Source organism: Pleurodeles waltl, chromosome 12, assembly GCF_031143425.1.
Source record: "Pleurodeles waltl isolate 20211129_DDA chromosome 12, aPleWal1.hap1.20221129, whole genome shotgun sequence".
Lineage (NCBI taxonomy): Eukaryota > Metazoa > Chordata > Amphibia > Caudata > Salamandridae > Pleurodeles > Pleurodeles waltl.
In genome coordinates this window covers 507,170,000-507,188,833 of record NC_090451.1, presented here as the reverse complement: position 1 = coordinate 507,188,833, position 18,834 = coordinate 507,170,000, and the positions used below count along the sequence as shown (strand labels likewise).

General features: G+C 49.7%; 1 protein-coding gene across 2 annotated transcripts in view; it reads right to left on the bottom strand.

Annotated features, from left to right (window-relative positions):
* The window catches only part of ELMO3 (engulfment and cell motility 3), a 284,505-nt gene that overhangs the window by 51,035 nt on the left and 214,636 nt on the right, over nucleotides 1-18,834 (bottom strand). For both annotated transcript variants that reach the window (XM_069217282.1, XM_069217281.1), the window contains exon 17: nucleotides 17,519-17,631. In XM_069217282.1, coding sequence (XP_069073383.1) covers nucleotides 17,519-17,631 — 113 coding nt within the window. The remainder of the gene's footprint in view (nucleotides 1-17,518; nucleotides 17,632-18,834) is intronic.

Sequence of the window (18,834 nt, the reverse complement as noted above, 5' to 3'; positions counted from 1 at the left end):
GTGTCCTCTCCCAGTGTGTCTGTCACCCCCGCTTCCAAACCACACAAACGCGGCAGGCACCCAACCACATCCTCTTCCTCTACTCCCATACCCACTCCAGCTACCCTTCCCATGGCTCCTAAAAAACTAATCCTCTATAAACTGGACCTCTTTTCCTCACCTGACCCACCCCCTTCATCTCGTAAGAGTTCCAAGAACACCTCAGCCACCACCAGCCCAGCAACTCCCAAGAACGTCGTGGCTGGTTTTTGGAGTCCGCCCTTTCCTTGTGCAGGGACATCGGCCAGCAGCAAAGGCACAGCCAGCCCCCCCCCCCCCCCCTGGGAAGAGGAGCAAAAAACTGAAGGGCAGGCGCGACAGGCCTGATACGCCTGCCCCCAAGGAGGGTAGCCTTGCACCGTCACCTGCCACATCGGGTAAGGGAGCCAAGGGCCACGGAGAGTCTGCCAAGGAGGGCAAGGGCAGCAAAGCGCAGAAGGCAGGGAGCAGCCGACCTGGCCATGAGGGCCCCACCAGCCCCATTCCGGGGGTATTGGAGGAGACCCAGGCCCCCAGGGCTCCATCACAGGAGGGCCCCGCAACGGAAAGGTACGATGCTGACTGAGCAGGAAGTATTGGCCAGGTGTGGTTCACTCGAAACACAAGACAGGTACCGCTAAACAGGGCCCGCCAAGACAGGCACTGCTGAACAGGGCCCCGCCGTGAGAAGCACCGCTGAACAGGACCCCGCCGTGAGGAGCACCGCTGAACAGGGCCCCGCCGTGAGGAGCACCGCTGAACAGGGCCCCGCCAAGACAGGCACCGCTGAACAGGGCCCTCCTGTCAAGCACCGCTCCGCTGGGCCCTCCTGTCAAGCACCGCTCCGCTGGGCCCTTCCTGTCAAGCACCGCTCCGCTGGGCCCTCCTGTCAAGCACCGCTCCGCTGGGCCCTCCTGTCAAGCACCGCTCCGCTGGGCCCTTCCTGTCAAGCACCGCTCCGCTGGGCCATCCTGTCAAGCACCGCTCCGCTGGGCCCTCCTGTCAAGCACCGCTCCCCTGGGCCCTTCCTGTCAAGCACCGCTCCGCTGGGCCCTCCTGTCAAGCACCGCTCCGCTGGGCCCTCATCTCAAGCACCGCTCCGCTGGGCCCTCCTGTCAAGCACCGCTGGCCCATTGGCAGGCCCGGTTCTGTGTCGGGCAGGGCTTCACGAGGCACTCTGCCCACCATGCCTCCTCCATGACCAGTGGACTCTGTAATCCACCTGATGGACTGTGGCTTTGCACCCCCCAGGATGGCACAGTGGGCAATCCACCCACTGTAGAGACTTGAGAGACTGTGGCTTTGCACTCCCCAGGATGGCACAGTGGGCATGGAGGCCCTTCGTGGATCTGGCGTCGTGGACTCATGTGGCTGAGGTGCCCCCCCTTCCCTTCCCCCTGAGGTGCCAGTATTTTATTTTTGTGATGCCCCAGCAGTGTTCTCTCCAATGGACTCGATCTCGTGTGTGGGCTTTGCCCATGTGTTGCTGCACATTGGCCCACGGACATTTGGACTTTGCAAAACTGTGCCGGACTTTTGCTACTTGTATATATATAGTTCTAGATGTGTATTAATTCTTTATATATTGGTAAGTTCGCTATACTTAATTATTGATATAATATAGTTCTATTTTTACAATCATTGCCTTTTGTCTTTGCATTTTTGTTTTGGGGGTTTGGGGGTGTCACTCTGACTTTTCAATCTGCATTGGTGTGTATGTATTTCGGTGGGGGTGAGGGTGGGGGTGGGTGTGTGGCGTATGTGTGTGCCCGTAACCTTTCCTCCTCCCCCCTCCCCTGTGTCGTAGGTGCAGTACTCACCGTTGTCGTCTGCAGCGACGTTCGTGATCCTGGAAGAAGAGCAGGAAGGCAATGGCTGGGAGGATGTGGAGTTCCGGTTCCATGCTGTCCCGATTCCGCGTGGAGTGTGTCGAGGTGAGCGTTTTCCATTGGAAATGTCTGTTTCCGCCGTGTTTTTATCGGCGGGGCTCCCGGCCCGGAAAAGGTGGCGGATTGGTGAGTTGTGATAGGGTGGGCGGTACATTGTCTGCCGCCTGGCTGTTGGCGGTGACCGCCGCGCTGTTTGTTTGTGCCGCCGTGGCGGTCGGAGTGTTAAAGCGGCGGCCTGTGTTGGCGGTTCCCGCCAGGGTCAGAATACCTCTTTTTGGACCGGCAGCCTGTTGGCGGGTTGGCCGCCGCTTTAACACTGACCGCCAGGGTCAGAATGACCCCTATGTACTTGGCCTAAGATCTAGGATGGCTGAGTACATGAAAAAGGCCAGTAAAAACCTTCAGGCCAGCCAAGAGCTCCAAAAGCAATGGCATGGCCAGAAGGCTGTTTTGGTTCAGTACCAACCAGGGCAGAAAGTGTGGGTCCTGGAGCCTGTGGCCCCAAGAGCACTCCAAGACAAATGGAGTGGACCCCACATAATTGTTGAAAAGAAGGGAGAAGTCACCTACTTAGTTGACTTAGGCACTGCCAGGAGTCCCCTTAGGGTGCTCCATGTCAACCGCCTGAAACCCTACTATGACAGGGCTGATCTCACCCTGCTCATGGCAACAGATGAGGGACAGGAAGAAGAGAGTGACCCTCTCCCTGATCTCTTCTCTTCCACAGAACAAGATGCTCTAGTGGAAGGTGTAGTTTTGGCAGATTGTCTTACTGCTGAGCAGAAAGACCACTGCATAAATCTCCTCGGTCAGTTTTCTGAACTCTTCTCTACTGTGCCAGGCACCACTTCTTGGTGTGAGCACACTATAGATACTGGAGGCAGCTTGCCTGTCAAAAGTAAGATCTATAGGGAGCCTGACCATGTCAGAGACTGCATAAAGCAAGAAGTGCAGAAAATGCTTGAACTGGGAGTGGTTGAGCACTCTGAAAGTCCATGGGCCTCTCCTGTGGTACTTGTACCAAAACCTCATTCCAAGGATGGAAAAAAGGAAATGCGGTTTTGTGTAGACTATAGAGGTCTCAACCAGGTAACCAAAACTGATGCTCACCCTATACCCATGGTAGATGAGCTAATAGATACACTGGCATCTGCCAAGTATCTAAGCACCTTTGATTTGACTGCAGGGTATTGGCAGATCAAGTTATCAGAGGATGCAAAAGCAAAAACTGCATTTTCAACCATTGGAGGCCATTACCAATTCACAGTAATGCCTTTTGGATTGAAAAATGCACCTGCCACTTTTCAAAGGTTGGTGAACACAGTCCTGCAAGGGCTGGAAGCTTTTAGTGCAGCATATCTAGATGATATAGCTGTCTTTAGCTCCAGCTGGGATGATCACCTGGTCCACCTATGGAAAGTTTTGGAGGCCCTGCAGAAAGCAGGCCTCACTATCAAGGCTTCAAAGTGCCAGATAGGGCAGGGGAAAGTGGTTTATCTGGGACACCTGGTAGGTGGAGAACAGATTGCACCACTTCAGGGGAAAATCCAAACTATTATAGATTGGGTTCCCCCTACAACTCAGACCCAGGTGAGAGCCTTCTTAGGCCTCACTGGGTATTACAGGAGGTTCATAAAGAACTATGGCTCCATTGCAGCCCCTCTTAATGTCCTCACATCTAAGAAAATGACTAAAAAGGTATTGTGGACAGCTAGCTGTCAGAAAGTTTTGAGGAGCTGAAGCAGGCCATGTGCTCTGCACCTGTCCTGAAAAGCCCCTGTTACTCCAAAAAATTCATTGTCCAAACTGATGCATCTGAATTAGGGGTAGGGGCAGTCTTATCACAACTTAATTCTGAGGGCCAGGATCAACCTGTTGCTTTTATCAGCAGGAGGTTGACCCCTAGAGAAAAGCGTTGGTCTGCCATAGAGAGGGAGGCCTTTGCTGTGGTCTGGGCACTGAAGAAGTTGAGGCCATACCTGTTTGGCACTCACTTCATTGTTCAGACAGACCACAAACCTCTACTTTGGCTAAAACAAATGAAAGGTGAAAACCCTAAATTATTGAGGTGGTCCATATCCCTACAAGGAATGGATTATACAGTGGAACATAGACCTGGGAGTACCCACTCCAATGCAGATGGACTCTCCAGATATTTCCACTTAGACAATGAAGACTCATCAGGTCATGGCTAGTCTTATTGTCCTTCGTTTGGGGGGGGGGGGGGGGGTGTTGTGTAGGAAAGTACCATCTTGCCTGGCATGTTACCCTCATATTTCACTGTATATATGTTGTTTTAGTTGTATGTGTCACTGGGACCCTGCCAGCCAGGGCCCCAGTGCTCATAAGTGTGCCCTGTATGTGTTACCTGTGTTATGACTAACTGTCTCACTGAGGCTCTGCTAATCAGAACCTCAGTGGTTATGCTCTCTCATTTCTTTCCAAATTGTCACTAACAGGCTATGACCAATTTTACCAATTTACCTTGGCATACTGGAACACCCTTATAATTCCCTAGTATATGGTACTGAGGTACCCAGGGTATTGGGGTTCCAGGAGATCCCTATGGGCTGCAGCATTTCTTTTGCCACCCATAGGGAGCTCTGACAATTCTTACACAGGGCTGCCACTGCAGCCTGAGTGAAATAACGTCCACAATATTTCACAGCCATTTTACACTGCACTTAAGTAACTTATAAGTCACCTATATGTCTAACCTTTACCTGGTAAAGGTTGGGTGCTAAGTTACTTAGTGTGTGGGCACCCTGGCACTAGCCAAGGTGCCCCCACATTGTTCAGGGCCAATTCCCCGGACTTTGTGAGTGCGGGGACACCATTACACGCGTGCACTATACATAGGTCACTACCTATGTATAGCTTCACAATGGTAACTCCGAATATGGCCATGTAACATGTCTAAGATCATGGAATTGCCCCACCAATGCCATCCTGGTATTGGGGAGACAATCCCATGATTCCCCGGGTCTCTAGCACAGACCCGGGTACTGCCAAACTGCCTTTCCCGGGGTTTCACTGCAGCTGCTGCTGCTGCAAACCCCTCAGACAGTTTTCTGCCCTCCTGGGGTCCAGCCAGGCTTGGCCCAGGAAGGCAGAACAAAGGACTTCCTCAGAGAGAGGGTGTTACACCCTCTCCCTTTGGAATAAGGTGTCAGGGCTGGGGAGGAGTAGCCTCCCCCAGCCTCTGGAAATGCGTTGATGGGCACAGATGGTGCCCATCTCTGCATAAGCCAGTCTACACCGGTTCAAGGATCCCTCAGCCCTGCTCTGGCGCGAAACTGGACGAAGGAAAGGGGAGTGACCACTCCCCTGACCTGCACCTCCCCTGGGAGGTGCCCAGAGCTCCTCCAGTGTGCTACAGACCTCTGCCATCTTGGAAACAGAGGTGCTGCTGGCACACTAGACTGCTCTGAGTGGCCAGGGCCAGCAGGTGACGTCAGAGACTCCTTCTGATAGGCTCCTTCAGGTGTTGCTAGCCTATCCTCTCTCCTAAGTAGCCAAACCTCCTTTTCTGGCTATTTAGGGTCTCTGCTTTGGGGAATTCCTTAGATAACGAATGCAAGAGCTCATCAGAGTTCCTCTGCATCTCTCTCTTCACCTTCTGCCAAGGAATCGACTGCTGACCGCGCTGGAAGCCTGCAAAACTGCAACAAAGTAGCAAAGATGACTACTGCGACACTGTAACGCTGATCCTGCCGCCTTCTCGACTGTTTTCCTGGTGGTGCATGCTGTGGGGGTAGTCTGCCTCCTCTCTGCACTAGAAGCTCCGAAGAAATCTCCCGTGGGTCGACGGAATCTTCCCCCTGCAACCGCAGGCACCAAAGAACTGCATCACCGGTTCTCTGGGTCTCCTCTCAGCACGACGAGCGAGGTCCCTTGAACTCAGCAACTCTGTCCAAGTGACTCCCACAGTCCAATGACTCTTCAGTCCAAGTTTGGTGGAGGTAAGTCCTTGCCTCCCCACGCTAGACTGCATTGCTGGGAACCGCATGTTTTGCAGCTACTCCGGCTCCTGTGCACTAACCGAGGATTTCCTTCGTGCACAGCCAAGCCTGGGTCCACGGCACTCTAACCTGCATTGCACGACCTCCTGAGTTGTCCTCCGGCGGCGTGGGACTCTCTTGTGCAACTTCGGGTGAGCACCGATTCACTCCACTTCGTAGTGCCTGTTCCGGCACTTCTGCGGGTGCTGCTTGCTTCTGAGTGGGCTCTTTGTCTTGCTGGACGCCCCCTCTGTCCCCTCACGCAATTGGTGACATCCTGGTCCCTCCTGGGCCACAGCAGCATCCAAAAACCCTAACCGCGACCCTTGCAGCTAGCAAGGCTTGTTTGCGGTCTTTCTGCGGGAAAACACTTCTACACGACTCTTCACGACGTGGGATATCCATCCTCCAAAGGGGAAGTTTCTAGCCCTTGTCGTTCATGCAGAATCCTCAGCTTCTACCATCCGGTGGCAGCTTCTTTGCACCCACAGCTGGCATTTCCTGGGCATCTGCCCACTCCCGACTTGATCGTGACTTGGACTTGGTCCCCTTGTTCCACAGGTACTCTCGTCTGGAAATCCATCGTTGTTGCATTGCTGGTGTTGGTCTTTCCTGCAGAATTCCCCTATCACAACTTCTGTGCTCTTTGGGGAACTTAGGTGCACTTTGCACCCACTTTTCAGGGTCTTGGGGTGGGCTATTTTTCTAACCCTCACTGTTTTCTTACAGTCCCAGCGACCCTCTACGAGGTCACATAGGTTTGGGGTCCATTCGTGGTTCGCATTCCACTTCTAGAGTATATGGTTTGTGTTGCCCCTATCCCTATGTGCCCCCATTGCATTCTATTGTGACTATACATTGTTTGCACTGTTTTCTATTGCTATTACTGCATATTTTGGTATTGTGTACATATATCTTGTGTATATTTGCTATCCTCATACTGAGGGTACTCACTGAGAAACTTTTGGCATATTGTCATAAAAATAAAGTACCTTTATTTTTAGTATATCTGTGTATTGTGTTTTCTTATGATATTGTGCATATGACACTAGTGGTACTGTAGGAGCTTCACTCGTCTCCTAGTTCAGCCTAAGCTGCTCTGCTAAGCTACCTTTTCTATCAGCCTAAGCTGCTAGACACCCCTCTACACTAATAAGGGATACCTGGGCCTGGTGCAAGGTGTAAGTACCCCTTGGTAATCACTACAAGCCAGTCCAGCCTCCTACAGCTGGGTCCAAACTGGGGTGGCATGGTGAGCAAAAGAACAGAACAATGGATTAAACCCAGATCTGTGACTGGGGGTGAGTGTATGAATTGTTCAGCACTCCATCCATCATCCTTTTGTGCAGCTTTACATATGTCAGGTATTGGAATGGTTCCTAAAAAGCCATGAAAGCTCTCTTTTTTCGAGTAGTGTGCACTGGGAGTAACAGGTAAAGGTCTTTTAGCCTCAGCATAGTAATTCTGAATGCATTTTACTATCCATCTGGCTGTGCCCGATTTGGATATGGGTTGCCTTTGTGTGGTGATAAAAAAGCAACAAAAATTGCTTAGACTTTCTAAAAGTTTTAGTTCTATCAATATAGAACATAAGTGCTCTTTGAACATATAATGTACGAAGAGCCCTTTCTGCAAATGAATCTGGTTGAAGGAAAAAGACTGCTAATCAATGGACTGATTGAGGTGAAATTGAGGCACTACCATAGGCAAGAAGTTAGGGTTGGTTCGAAGAACCACCATGTCTCAGTGTATTTGGAAGATGGGTATTTCCTAGTTTAAAGCCTGGAGCTCAGTAACACATCTAAGTAAAGTGATGGAGACTCAAAACACTACCTTTTAAGAAAGAAACTGAAGGTGGCAAGAGTGCAGAGGTTCAAATGGGGGACCCACGAGTCTTTAAAGGACCATATTAAGGTTCCAGGAATGTGAAGGGGGAACCCATGGTGGAATAGCTGATTTTATTCCTTCCATGAAGGCTTTAATAACTAGAATCTTAGACAGAGAAAGGTGCTGTATATTTTGGAGATAGGCAGCCATTGCAGCTAGATGTAACCGTATAGATGTTAACGCTAATCCAGTCTTTTGTAAGTGAAGTAGGTAGCAGACAATGTCAATTTGTTTTGAGCGGCAGTAGCAAACAAAATGTTGTTGGTTTGTTTGAAGCTAGGGCAGTATTGCCTGAAATTTTTGGATTCTTGCAGGCAGGATTGGGTTAGGCTAATTCTAGTTGTGTGTTTAGGATTGCCTCTGAATATGGCTGAATCTGCAATGGATGCAGGTGAGACTTGGGGATGTTGATTGTAAACCCTAAGCTGTGGAGAAGATCTATTGTGATCTGAGTGTGTTGCTGGCATTGATGACAAGTGTTGGCTTTGATAAGCCAGTCGACCAGATAAAGGAATTTGTGGACATTTTGTCTGCATAGATGAGCTGCTACCACTGCCAGGCATTTGATGAACACTCAATGTGTGGTGGTGACCCCGAACGCGAGAACTTTGAATTGGTAATGTTTGCCTGCTATGACAAATCTTAAGTATTTGTAATAAGGTCGGTGTATTGGTATGACGAAGAAGGCGTCCTTTAGGTCTAGTGTTGCCATAAAGTTTTCCTGTTGAAGAAGTGGAAAACGTCCTGGAAGGTGACCATGTGGAAGTGCTCCGATAGATGTATTTGTTTAAGGGTATAAGATCTAAGATTGGCCTTAAGGATCCGTCCTTTTTGGGGATTAGGAAGTAAAGCGAGTATACCCCTGAGCCCCGATGTTGAAGAGGGACAGTTCTATAGCTCCTTTGAGGAGAAGAGCTTGAACTTCCTGCTTGAGTAATGTTTGATGTTCCCTGTAATAGCCTATGAACGCGAGGTGAACTACTGAGTGGTGTGGTAATGAGCTTCAGACAATAGCCATGTTGGATATTGGCTAATACCAATTTGTCTGTTGTGATGGAATGCCAGGTTGGAAGAAAATGTTGTATTCTGCGCCCGACAGGTGTTATGTGATTGGGAGTAGGAGAGGGTGGTCCCTGCCTGGTGGAGAGAGTAGCTCCATGGTGGGGGGCACCCTTACCTCTGGTGTTATTACCTCTAAAGGTGCCACGGTAGTAGCCCTTTCAGAAGGGGCCTTGACTTTGATTTTGTTGACCAGTGGATGCATCAGAAGATGGGGATTTTAAGGCCCCAAGGTAAGCAGGTATTAGAAGTGCTCTCGTGGCTTTCGCTGTCTGTGTCCTATTTATATTTTTTCTAATGTAGAGTCTATCTGAGGACCGAAAAGGTGTTCCATGTCAAAAGGCATGTTTAATAAAGCCTGCTGGACCTCAGGTTTAAACCCAGAGATTCTGAGCCAACCATGATACATAAGTAAAATAATAGTGTTCACTCCCCTTGCTGCGGTGTCTGCAGCATCTAATGCACACTGTATGGGGGTCTCTGTGATGATTTTCCCTCCAAAACTAACAGTTGACCACATTTTTTATATTCCTCTGGGATGTACTGTAGTAGTTCTTCCATTTCTTCCCTGTGGGTGCGGTCATAGCATTCTTGGAGAGCTTGGGAGTTGGCAATACACCAGGGGTTGGCAGCTTGTGCTACAACTCTTTTTCCTGCAGTGTCTATTCTTTTACTCTCCTTGTCTGGAGGCGGAGTGTCTCCAGTGGCTTGGGAGCTGGCTCTCTTGCATGCCGTGGTGGCAACTAGTGAGTCTGTTGGCAGCTGTCCTTTAATGAAAATCGGGTCAGATGGGGCAGGTTTATATTTTTGTAATCTACTATAGGTGTCAAAACCCTACCCCTAATAGGGTCTTTAAATATGTCATTGGTATGCCGAAGCACACCTTTTAACATGGGTAGGTACTGGGTAGCCCTTGTGGACAGTGTGTTGAAGAGGAAGTCATCCTCTAGGGGTTCTTTATGTAGCTCTACATTGTAAAAAGCATCAGCCCTAGCATAAAATCTTGCTAAGAGGTAACATTGTCCGGATCTGTGTCACCATGGGAATCAGTGTCATTCATACGTGTACCAGGGATTATTACTTTGTGCCCCCCATTCCCACCAGTATCTGATTGTGGTGACCCTTGTGGTGCAGTATCCATTGGGTCTCCTGGAGGGGGCGGTGGTGAAGGAGAGTCTGGTATTGGTCGAGGTGGGAGTGAAGGTGGTGAGGTACGTGGAAGGGGGTGCGGAGCTGGTAGCTTTGTACATAGCCTTCTTTTTTGGAGAGACTGGCATGTCCAACGCTTCTTCAATGGTAAGCTTTCTTCTCAGTGGTGGAGGAGAGGGAGCTCTAGAAAGGATTTGTTCAGCCCCAATTTGGATATGAATCTTTTTCCTGGAAAGTGTCTCATTTTTCCTGCAGCTTGTTCAGGATTGGTTCCACCCGTGGACCAAGAGCGGGCTTGGAGCTCGATCCACCATGTTTTGGCTTGGAGGTGGAAGGTGCAGTCAGCGCAGAGATGGTCAGAGTCAACTGCTGGCTCAGCAACAAAGGTCGAGAAGGTGCTGATTGCTGGTCTTGGTCCGAGGAGTTTGATGCCAAAGGTTTCGGCTTCAAATGTGCTTTTGGCACCGGGCCTGAGGGCTGGGCATCTGTAGCAATTTTCCAGTGCCAACTATGGCTAGACAGCATTGATGGACTGGGTACCTAAGGTTCTGCACCCAGTAGTGACAAAGGCTTTTTAGTCGGCTTTGTGTGGAGGGCAGGAGCTGGGGGTGCTGTACTCACAGGTTGAGCTGGTGTAATGTCCTCCATTTTGAGATCAACCTTGAGCACGGAGCCAGAACTTTCATCGACACAGAAGGCCTCCTCTTCGTCCACAGATGGCTGCTTCTGAGCGTGCTCCTCTTTGATTATGTCAGGAGTGTCGTCAGTGGCTCTCTAAGACATCTCGAGACGACATGTCCTACGATCCCGAAGGTTTTTTTGGATCAGTAAGACTTGCACGTGTCAGAGTCAGCTTCTTTGTAGGAGGTTGGCCTGTTGTGTGGTGGGTACCTATTGTACTTACACCGTATACCAGGTACCCCTTATTAGTGTAGTGTAGTCAGTGTCTAGAAGCCAGGCTCTTTAGAGGTAGCTGTGGATGAGCAGCCAAGGCTTATCTAGCAGAAATGCAAAGCTCATGAAATACCGCTGTAGTCACACTTTATACTTACACACATGAAAGAAAACACTCAGTGTTACAAAAATAAAGGTACTTTATTTTGGGGACACAAATACCAAAATTACCATAGAGACTATACTCCCTTGGGAAGTAAGTAATACACAAATTATATACACTAGTATGCAGAAATATGCTTAATAACAGTTTGAAAACAGTGCAAATAGTGAAAATCACAATTGTTAGAAATACGCCTAGGGGGAGCACAAACCATATACTAAGAAAGTGGAATGCGAAAGTCGGTCCCCCACCTAGGTAAATGTAGTGTGTAGAGGGGAGCTGGGAGTACTAGGAAAGCCCAACCCACCCCAATGACCAGAAAAGCAGGAGTAAATCAGTGTAAATTCCCAAGATCACAGACAGAGAAGAGATAAAGAATTATGCAAAGCCCAGAAGAGACTGCAAGACACCAACAGTGGATTCCTGGACAAGAAGACCAGTGGAAGAAGGGGACCAAGTACAAGAAGCACTGCAGAGCCCAGGGAGGTCAGGAGCCCCTACCCACCAGGATGAAGGTGCAAGAAGTGAACCACCGGTGAAGAAGAGTTAGTACTGCACCCAAGAAGACAAAGTTGGGTTCCTGGAGGATGCAGGTGATGTCCCACGCCGGAAGGAGGATTGCAGTTGGGTTAGTGTCTTCGGGTTCCGCCAACAAGCCTTGGCACATGCAAAACTTGCGATTAGCAGAAAATGGAGCGGCCGGGGACCAGGAAGGACCAGGAGGACTCTACCCAGGAGGAGAGTCAGAGGGGGCCGTCAGTGACAGAGAGCCCACAGAAGCCCAGGCAGCGCCCTCAGGAGTCCTACAGGACAGGGACAGGAAAATTGTGGAAAAGGCACACGCAGCACTACAAGAAAGGCTCACACCCTGCTGGAGAACCACTCAGGGATCTGTGTGTCACAGGAAGGAGTGCTGGGGCTGGAGCTGGAGCTTCAAGATGCCTGAAGATCTGGTGGCAAGGATGCCAACAAGCCTTGACAGCTGAAAAGGACGTGGTGCATGGGGGTACGGTGCTGCGTGGGAAGGAAGGGGTTACCTCCACCCAAGTTGGACAATTGGAAGAGAGGACCGTCATGACCACTTCAGTCCACCACCCGTGATGCAGGATCCACGCAGCTCAGTACTAGAGGGTATCCACGCAGCCAGTCGTTATTGCAGTAGGTGCCTGTAGAAGCAGGGGACTGAATCCTTCACCCCAAAGGAGATTCCTTCTTCCTTCTGATGCAGGCTGAAGACGGGCTGTCCTCAGAGGATGCGCGGCCGGGGAAATGTTGCAGTTGCTGGAAGGAGCAGGAGATACAATGTTGCAGAAGGCGTCTTGCTTCTTTGTTGCAGCTTGTAGAGTCCTGAAGAGTCCAGATGCAGTTTCTTCGGTCAGAAGTCAAAGTGGAGGTTGCAGAGGATTCCCGCTGGAGTCTTGCAATACGATTCTGAGGAATCACCCAAGAGAGACACCCTAAATAGCCATGAAAGGGGGATTGGTCACCCTGCTGGCACTGGCCACTCAGAGGCTCCCAGAGCTCCCTGCAAACCTTGAATCCAAGATGTCAAAACCCGGGGACCCTCGAAGAGCTCTGAGCATCACCCCTAGGGTGGTGATGGATAGGGGAGTAGTCACTCCCCTTTCCTTTGTCCAGTATCGCGCCAGAACAGGGACAGGGGGTCCCTGAACCAGTGCAGACTTGTTTATTCAAGGAGGGCACCAAATGTGCCCTTCAAAGCATTTCCAATGGCTTGGGGAGGCTACCCCTCCGTTGCCTGTAACACCTATTTCCAAAGGGAGAGGGTGTAACACCCCTCTCCCAAAGGAAATCCTTTTTTCTACCTTCCTGGGATTGAGCTTCTCAAGCAACAGGAGGGCAGAAACCTTTCTGGGAAGTGGCAGCAGCTTGGGCTGCCTGGAAACCCTCAGAAGGCTGGAATGGCAATACCAGGGGTCCTCTAAGGAGCCCCCAGAGTACCTGGGATCATGCAAACAATGCTTGCAAAAGCCTTGGGGTATGAGTCCAACATGTTTGATACCAAACATGCCTATGTTCGGAGTTACCATTATGTAGCTGGACCTAGGTGTTGACCTATGTCCACTACACGTGTAAAATAGCATCCCACACTCACGAAGTCCGGGAAAGTGGGCCTGGAGTTCGTGGGGGCACCTCTGCTAGTGCAGGGGTGCCCTCACACACACAGGTACTTTGCGTCCTGCTCTGTGGGCTGGAAGAGCCGCCATAGGGGTGACTGATAAGTGACCTGGTGCAGTGGAAAATGGCAGTGAAAGGGTGCTTGCACCTTTTCATGCAGGCTGCAATGGCAGTCCTGCTAACCCTGTGCTTGGTCTCCCTATGGGTGGCAAAATATATGCTGCAACCCAAGTGGATCCCTTGGAACCCCAATGCCCTGTGTACCTAAGTACCATATACTAGGGACTTATAATGGTGCACCAGTGTGCCAATTGTGGATAAAATACAGTGAAAACAGTTACCACAACTAAATTTAGGGGAGAAAGCATAACTACTGAAATCCTGGATAGCAGGATCCCAGTAGACACAGTCAAACACAGTGACCAACAGGCCAAAAGTGGGGGTAACCAAGCTAGAAAGAGGCTACTTTCCTACATGCTCTGGTAACAAGCACAAGTTGCACACCGAGCGTTGGTACATGCGCGCAGACTTTGCGTGGCAACACAGGCAGAACCGAAAAGGCGTGCGTTCCATTACCAACTGGACATTGCTGTAACCTGAGATAGAGTTGAAAGCGAGCCCCGAAGGACTTCAGTCAAATGAAGTTTAACCAGCAAGGTTGTTTGCCATGCGCAAATGGGAAAAGACGAACATAAACAATTCCAACAGAAGGGTTTGAAAGTGGAACCGAAGATCGAACTGTAACTGAGTCGAAGATGGAGCGATCACACATGGCTGAACCCAACGGCAGAGAGAAAGCCATGTAACAAGTTGATGCGCATGCACATTACCACTAAGAGGAGGAGTTACTCTACCTTGTGACTCAAAAGACTTCTTCGAAGAAAAATAACTTGCACAACTCCCGACCCAATACTAGATGGCAGGAGTATGCTGAGCATGTGTATCGACTGCCACACATGCCTCGAACATTATACTCTGATGTCAATGACATCTCCATATAGCAGACTTCACCCCTGCAGGGCCAGAGGTCCAAAGGAATTTCCTACCCATCAAACAACAACTACTCAGGGTCAACATACTGTAGGCAATGGACTACCCGCCCAGCTGATGGTAAAACATGAAGGCCTTAGGCACATATTTCAAACATTCAAATAAGCTGCATACTTTCTAAAAACCCTTAAACCGCCGGTCATGGAGAGACAGATCCAGTCAAGACCTAGACGATTCACCGCTGCAACGCTCAAACTAATATGACTAGGTCGCAAGTCTGCTAAGTGGCACTAAATGTATATCGGAGTCTCTTCCCCACCCTACTTACACCTAAATGCATAAGCCTCATCCAAGAGTTGCATCAGTGCCAGTACGAAGGTATCTATTGTCCCCCAACGTTGATCACCTGTCATACACCAGGTATTGGCATATAAGACACCTAGCCCCTGGCACCCATATATATAGTATACTGAGGATCTCCATGGACTGCTCTATTATCCCAAAAGGGTATTACCCAGCCAAATCAGTTCGAAGTATTGGTTTTCTTTTTGTTTTTTGGTAGCTACCACAGTTGTATATGTATACGTTTGATGACATGGATCAGGGCATAGGAACTGTCCTGATGTAATTGGGCCATCAGTGTGGGAGGGTTTGGGTGGGTGTTGGTTATCCTAAATTCTCTTGGAATACATATGGTATAATACTCTGCTGGCTCTAAAACACTCGCTAACATTTCACCAGTTTTAATTCACTATCACATTTGGGTACACATCCAACACCTTTCCCCCATGTCATGAGCACTGCTGAACATGCGCATAACCAGGTGGTGTTGTGCATGACCTGGAACAGGTGGGAGTTGGGGAATCCTCAAAAAAGTGGCAGGTGCTGGGCTTTTGAGACTGGCATAACGTTTCAATAGCACTACTGCAGGAGACCCATTTCGACCTGCAGGTCAAGCCAGCATTCGCATCAAATAGGCATCACATATATATCTGTCCTCCTATTCCCCCATGTGTGGGGCGTAGCCATTCTGATTAAGAAAGGAACAATTTTCAGGGTGGAAGACTCGCCTTCGGACAACCAAGTCCAAAATGACATGGTGTGGGATAGATGGAGGATGACTCCACTTACGCTTGTTAACTGATGTGGACCCAACGTAGAAGACCATCATGCTTCCATTTCATATGGGAGGATTTGAAGCCCTGGACTCGTACTACCTCTGTGCCCAAGCACACTTTGACTACTGGCTGCATCCATCCTGAAACGTTTCTCCCAACCGTCACAGTTGAAACAGATGCCGTTGAACCACTTCCATTGTCAACCTTGCTTGGGCCCCTTCCCTACACTACTCTTTCAGTATGCCCACTGTGAGGTGTGCCTCCAGAGGCTGGTGCATGCTCAGCAGTTGCATGGGCTTCATGCCAATCTATGCTCCCTCTCTTCCTCTTTGACACCACCCACAGATTTAATCCAACCATGAACCAAAGGCACTCATGTAACCAGTGCTTAGAGGCCTCTCCAAATGGGGTAACTCTACAGTCAAAAAAAGATTCAAACTATGGGAAGAGTCCCTGGGCACTCCCAAGCATACCCAACCTTGATACTTTTCTGTTTTACCAAAAAACAGGAGTCCCTGTAACGCACACCTGTTTCCCTTGAGAACATGTGACATACCGGGCCCTGGAGTCCCTCCTAGTGGCCATCTCCACGAAGCAGCTCATTTTTATGCTTTACCATGCTTCCTTAGAGGATGCCTAGGCCCGAACATATATCACATGCACACACTGGGGGCAGGAAGTATGATTGGTTTTATTGGAAAAGGCAGAAAAGGTATGGTCCTTCTACTGCGCCCCCAGACAGGACTTGTGTCCTCTAGCAGCAGGCTCTGTATTATACACTATGGGGGTGATTCTAAGTCGGCGGGCGGCGGAGGCCGCCCGCCAGACTTCCCCCAACAAAATACCGCTCCGCAGTCGAAAGACCGCTGAGGGTATTTTGGGATTTGCCCTGGGCTGGCGGGCGACCGCCAAAAGGCCGCCCGCCAGCCCAGGGCAAATCAACCTTCCCACGAGGACGCCGGCTCAGAATTGAGCCGGCGTAGTGGGAAGGTGCGACGGGTGCAGTGGCACCCGTCGCGTATTTCAGTGTCTGCAAAGCAGACACTGAAATACAAAGTGGGGCCCTCTTACGGGGGCCCCTGCAGTGCCCATGCCATTGGCATGGGCACTGCAGGGGCCCCCAGGGGCCCCGCGGCACCCCTACCGCCATCCTGTTCCTGGCGGGAGACCCGCCAGGAACAGGATGGCGGTAGGGGGTGTCAGAATCCCCATGGCGGCGGAGCGCGCTCCGCCGCCATGGAGGATTCTGTAGGGCAGCGGAAAACCGGCGGGAGAACGCCGTTTTTCCTAGTCTGACCGCGGCCGAACCGCCGTGGTCAGAATGCCCTGCGGGGCACCGCCGGTCTGTCGGCGGTGCTCCCGCCGACCCTGGCCCCGGCGGTCTGAGACCGCCGGGGTCAGAATGATGTTCCGTCAGCTGACATACTACACTCCTTCACAATTACACAGACGGGGTCTGTGAGAAACCTCTAATTGTGCCCGCTGTAGCTCCCCTGATGCTTTGTTCTTATAACTGGCATGGACCTGTAGTGCGGTTCAGTTGTACTAGAACGATGTGCTTTCCCCAATAACTATAATGATCTGTCATGAGGTTGCCAGGGACCAGAGGACTGAGGTACAGGGGAGGGGGATAGGGGATATCCCCATGGCCCACAGGAGATGCACAGCTCCGGCATTTCTGTTGGCAAAGAGGCAAATTACATGCTGCCTGGGTGTGGGAAATCACCCAACAACATGGGGTGGGTGGTCTCCCTGATATATTGTAATGAACAGTTGGACATATACACCACACTACTGCCTCTGCCCTCTGGACTCACAGATATGTGGGTCCCCTCAAGACCTTCCTTTTGGCTGCACCCACTCAGAACCAGAGTGTCAGACACAACTCTGGGAAAAGACAGCCTTGACCACACTAACGCTTGCTATATTGCTGATAAACGGTGGTCTACCTCATACAGTGTCATAGCAGATCCTCGCCACATCGCAGAGACAGAGGAGTAGTGAATCTGACTGCCAAACCAACCTAATGTTATGTGAGAGCTCTGTCTAATCGATATATAATGTCTATGGTTTACCGTAATATTGCCATGATGTCATTTTTTTTAATTTGCATGTCAGCCTTTGTTACTGCAGTAACTTCAATGAAAAAAAGGCCACACTCCCTTGGAAATAAATGCCCATTTACTGTAGTCATGCTGTGTGCTCACATACCTTGGCGACGCCGGCTGCTGATCTTGCGGAAGAGCGTACCTTCACATATTCGGTTTAGCCGCTGCTGCTTGATCAACTCCAGAAGTTCCGGCTTGAGTTTTTCCTTCAGCTCTCTAAATAAGATATCAGACAGACAGTTTCATTAGCTGAGACTACTGAATTCATCCTTCACTATCGTCCATCGCACAAAAGTCCTCATGGCTCATGTATATCTCTGCAAACTACTGCTCCAGCCTACATACACTCTTTTCAGAAAGCCAAAAGAAAAAACTTAAAATTGTGATCTCCGCCAACTTAAATTGCCAGAATCCAGGTTTCTCTTTTGCTTCAAATCCTCATAGTCACCTCAACACTTAAAGGATTTATGACTCCCTTAGTTCCCCGGGTCCCTCTGTTCTCTGAAACATGTCAGGTCTACTCTAGCAGTTTGGTTCTTCAGGCCTCTTACAGTCTCAAGTCCTTCTATAATGGGGGGCGTCCTTAGTGTAATTTTAATATTTAAGAGAACCCAATTCTCACTGTTGCATCCATATCATAAGGGAGTCTCTGTCTCCTATCCTTTAAGCATCTCTACAGTATCTCCTTTTTATGAAATACTACCAGAAGCCACCCATTCTACAAGTCACATCAAATTCTCTAGCTTTTGAAGGGACCCAGTCTTTATCAGTCCATAATCTCTTCAATTGGTCTTCTTGATCGTTTTAGGGTCCACAGGATCCATCAAAAACATACCCCATCTTTTCAAGGTCAGCAAGGATGCATTTATACTCTGTTGTAAGATTCCTTTAACTTCCACCACCTTAAGCCTAGCTTTTCCTTGATTCCCTATAGTCTAGATTGTCCTTCCACAAGCCCCAAGCATTCCTCCATTGTCTCATATCCCCTTGTCCAGCAATATTTTCAGAAAACCCTTGTTATATCATTTCACATTGCCTGAGACCATGTGTCCTGTCACAAACCCACCTGTGCAGTTAATATTCGTGGGAGCACTCTGCCATTCACTTTATACTCATCCACATCCACGTATGCTTCAGTGCTTTGATATACTTACCATTTCTATGCTAGGCCACCCTTCTTAGCCTACTATGGTAACACATTTGTCTTCTCTTTTATCCCAGACTCACTGTATCTTGTCACATAATAATCTCGCCTCACTGCTGACAAAAAAATGTGCCATTCAATTCTCCCCTATATGCTTACAAACGCTATTGCCCAACAATCATCACGCATTTCAAAGACATGCCGGCCCTTTAAATCCCAGGCTCCATGTATCCTGTAACAGAACCAAGCCAAGTTGTATTTTCACCAATCCCATG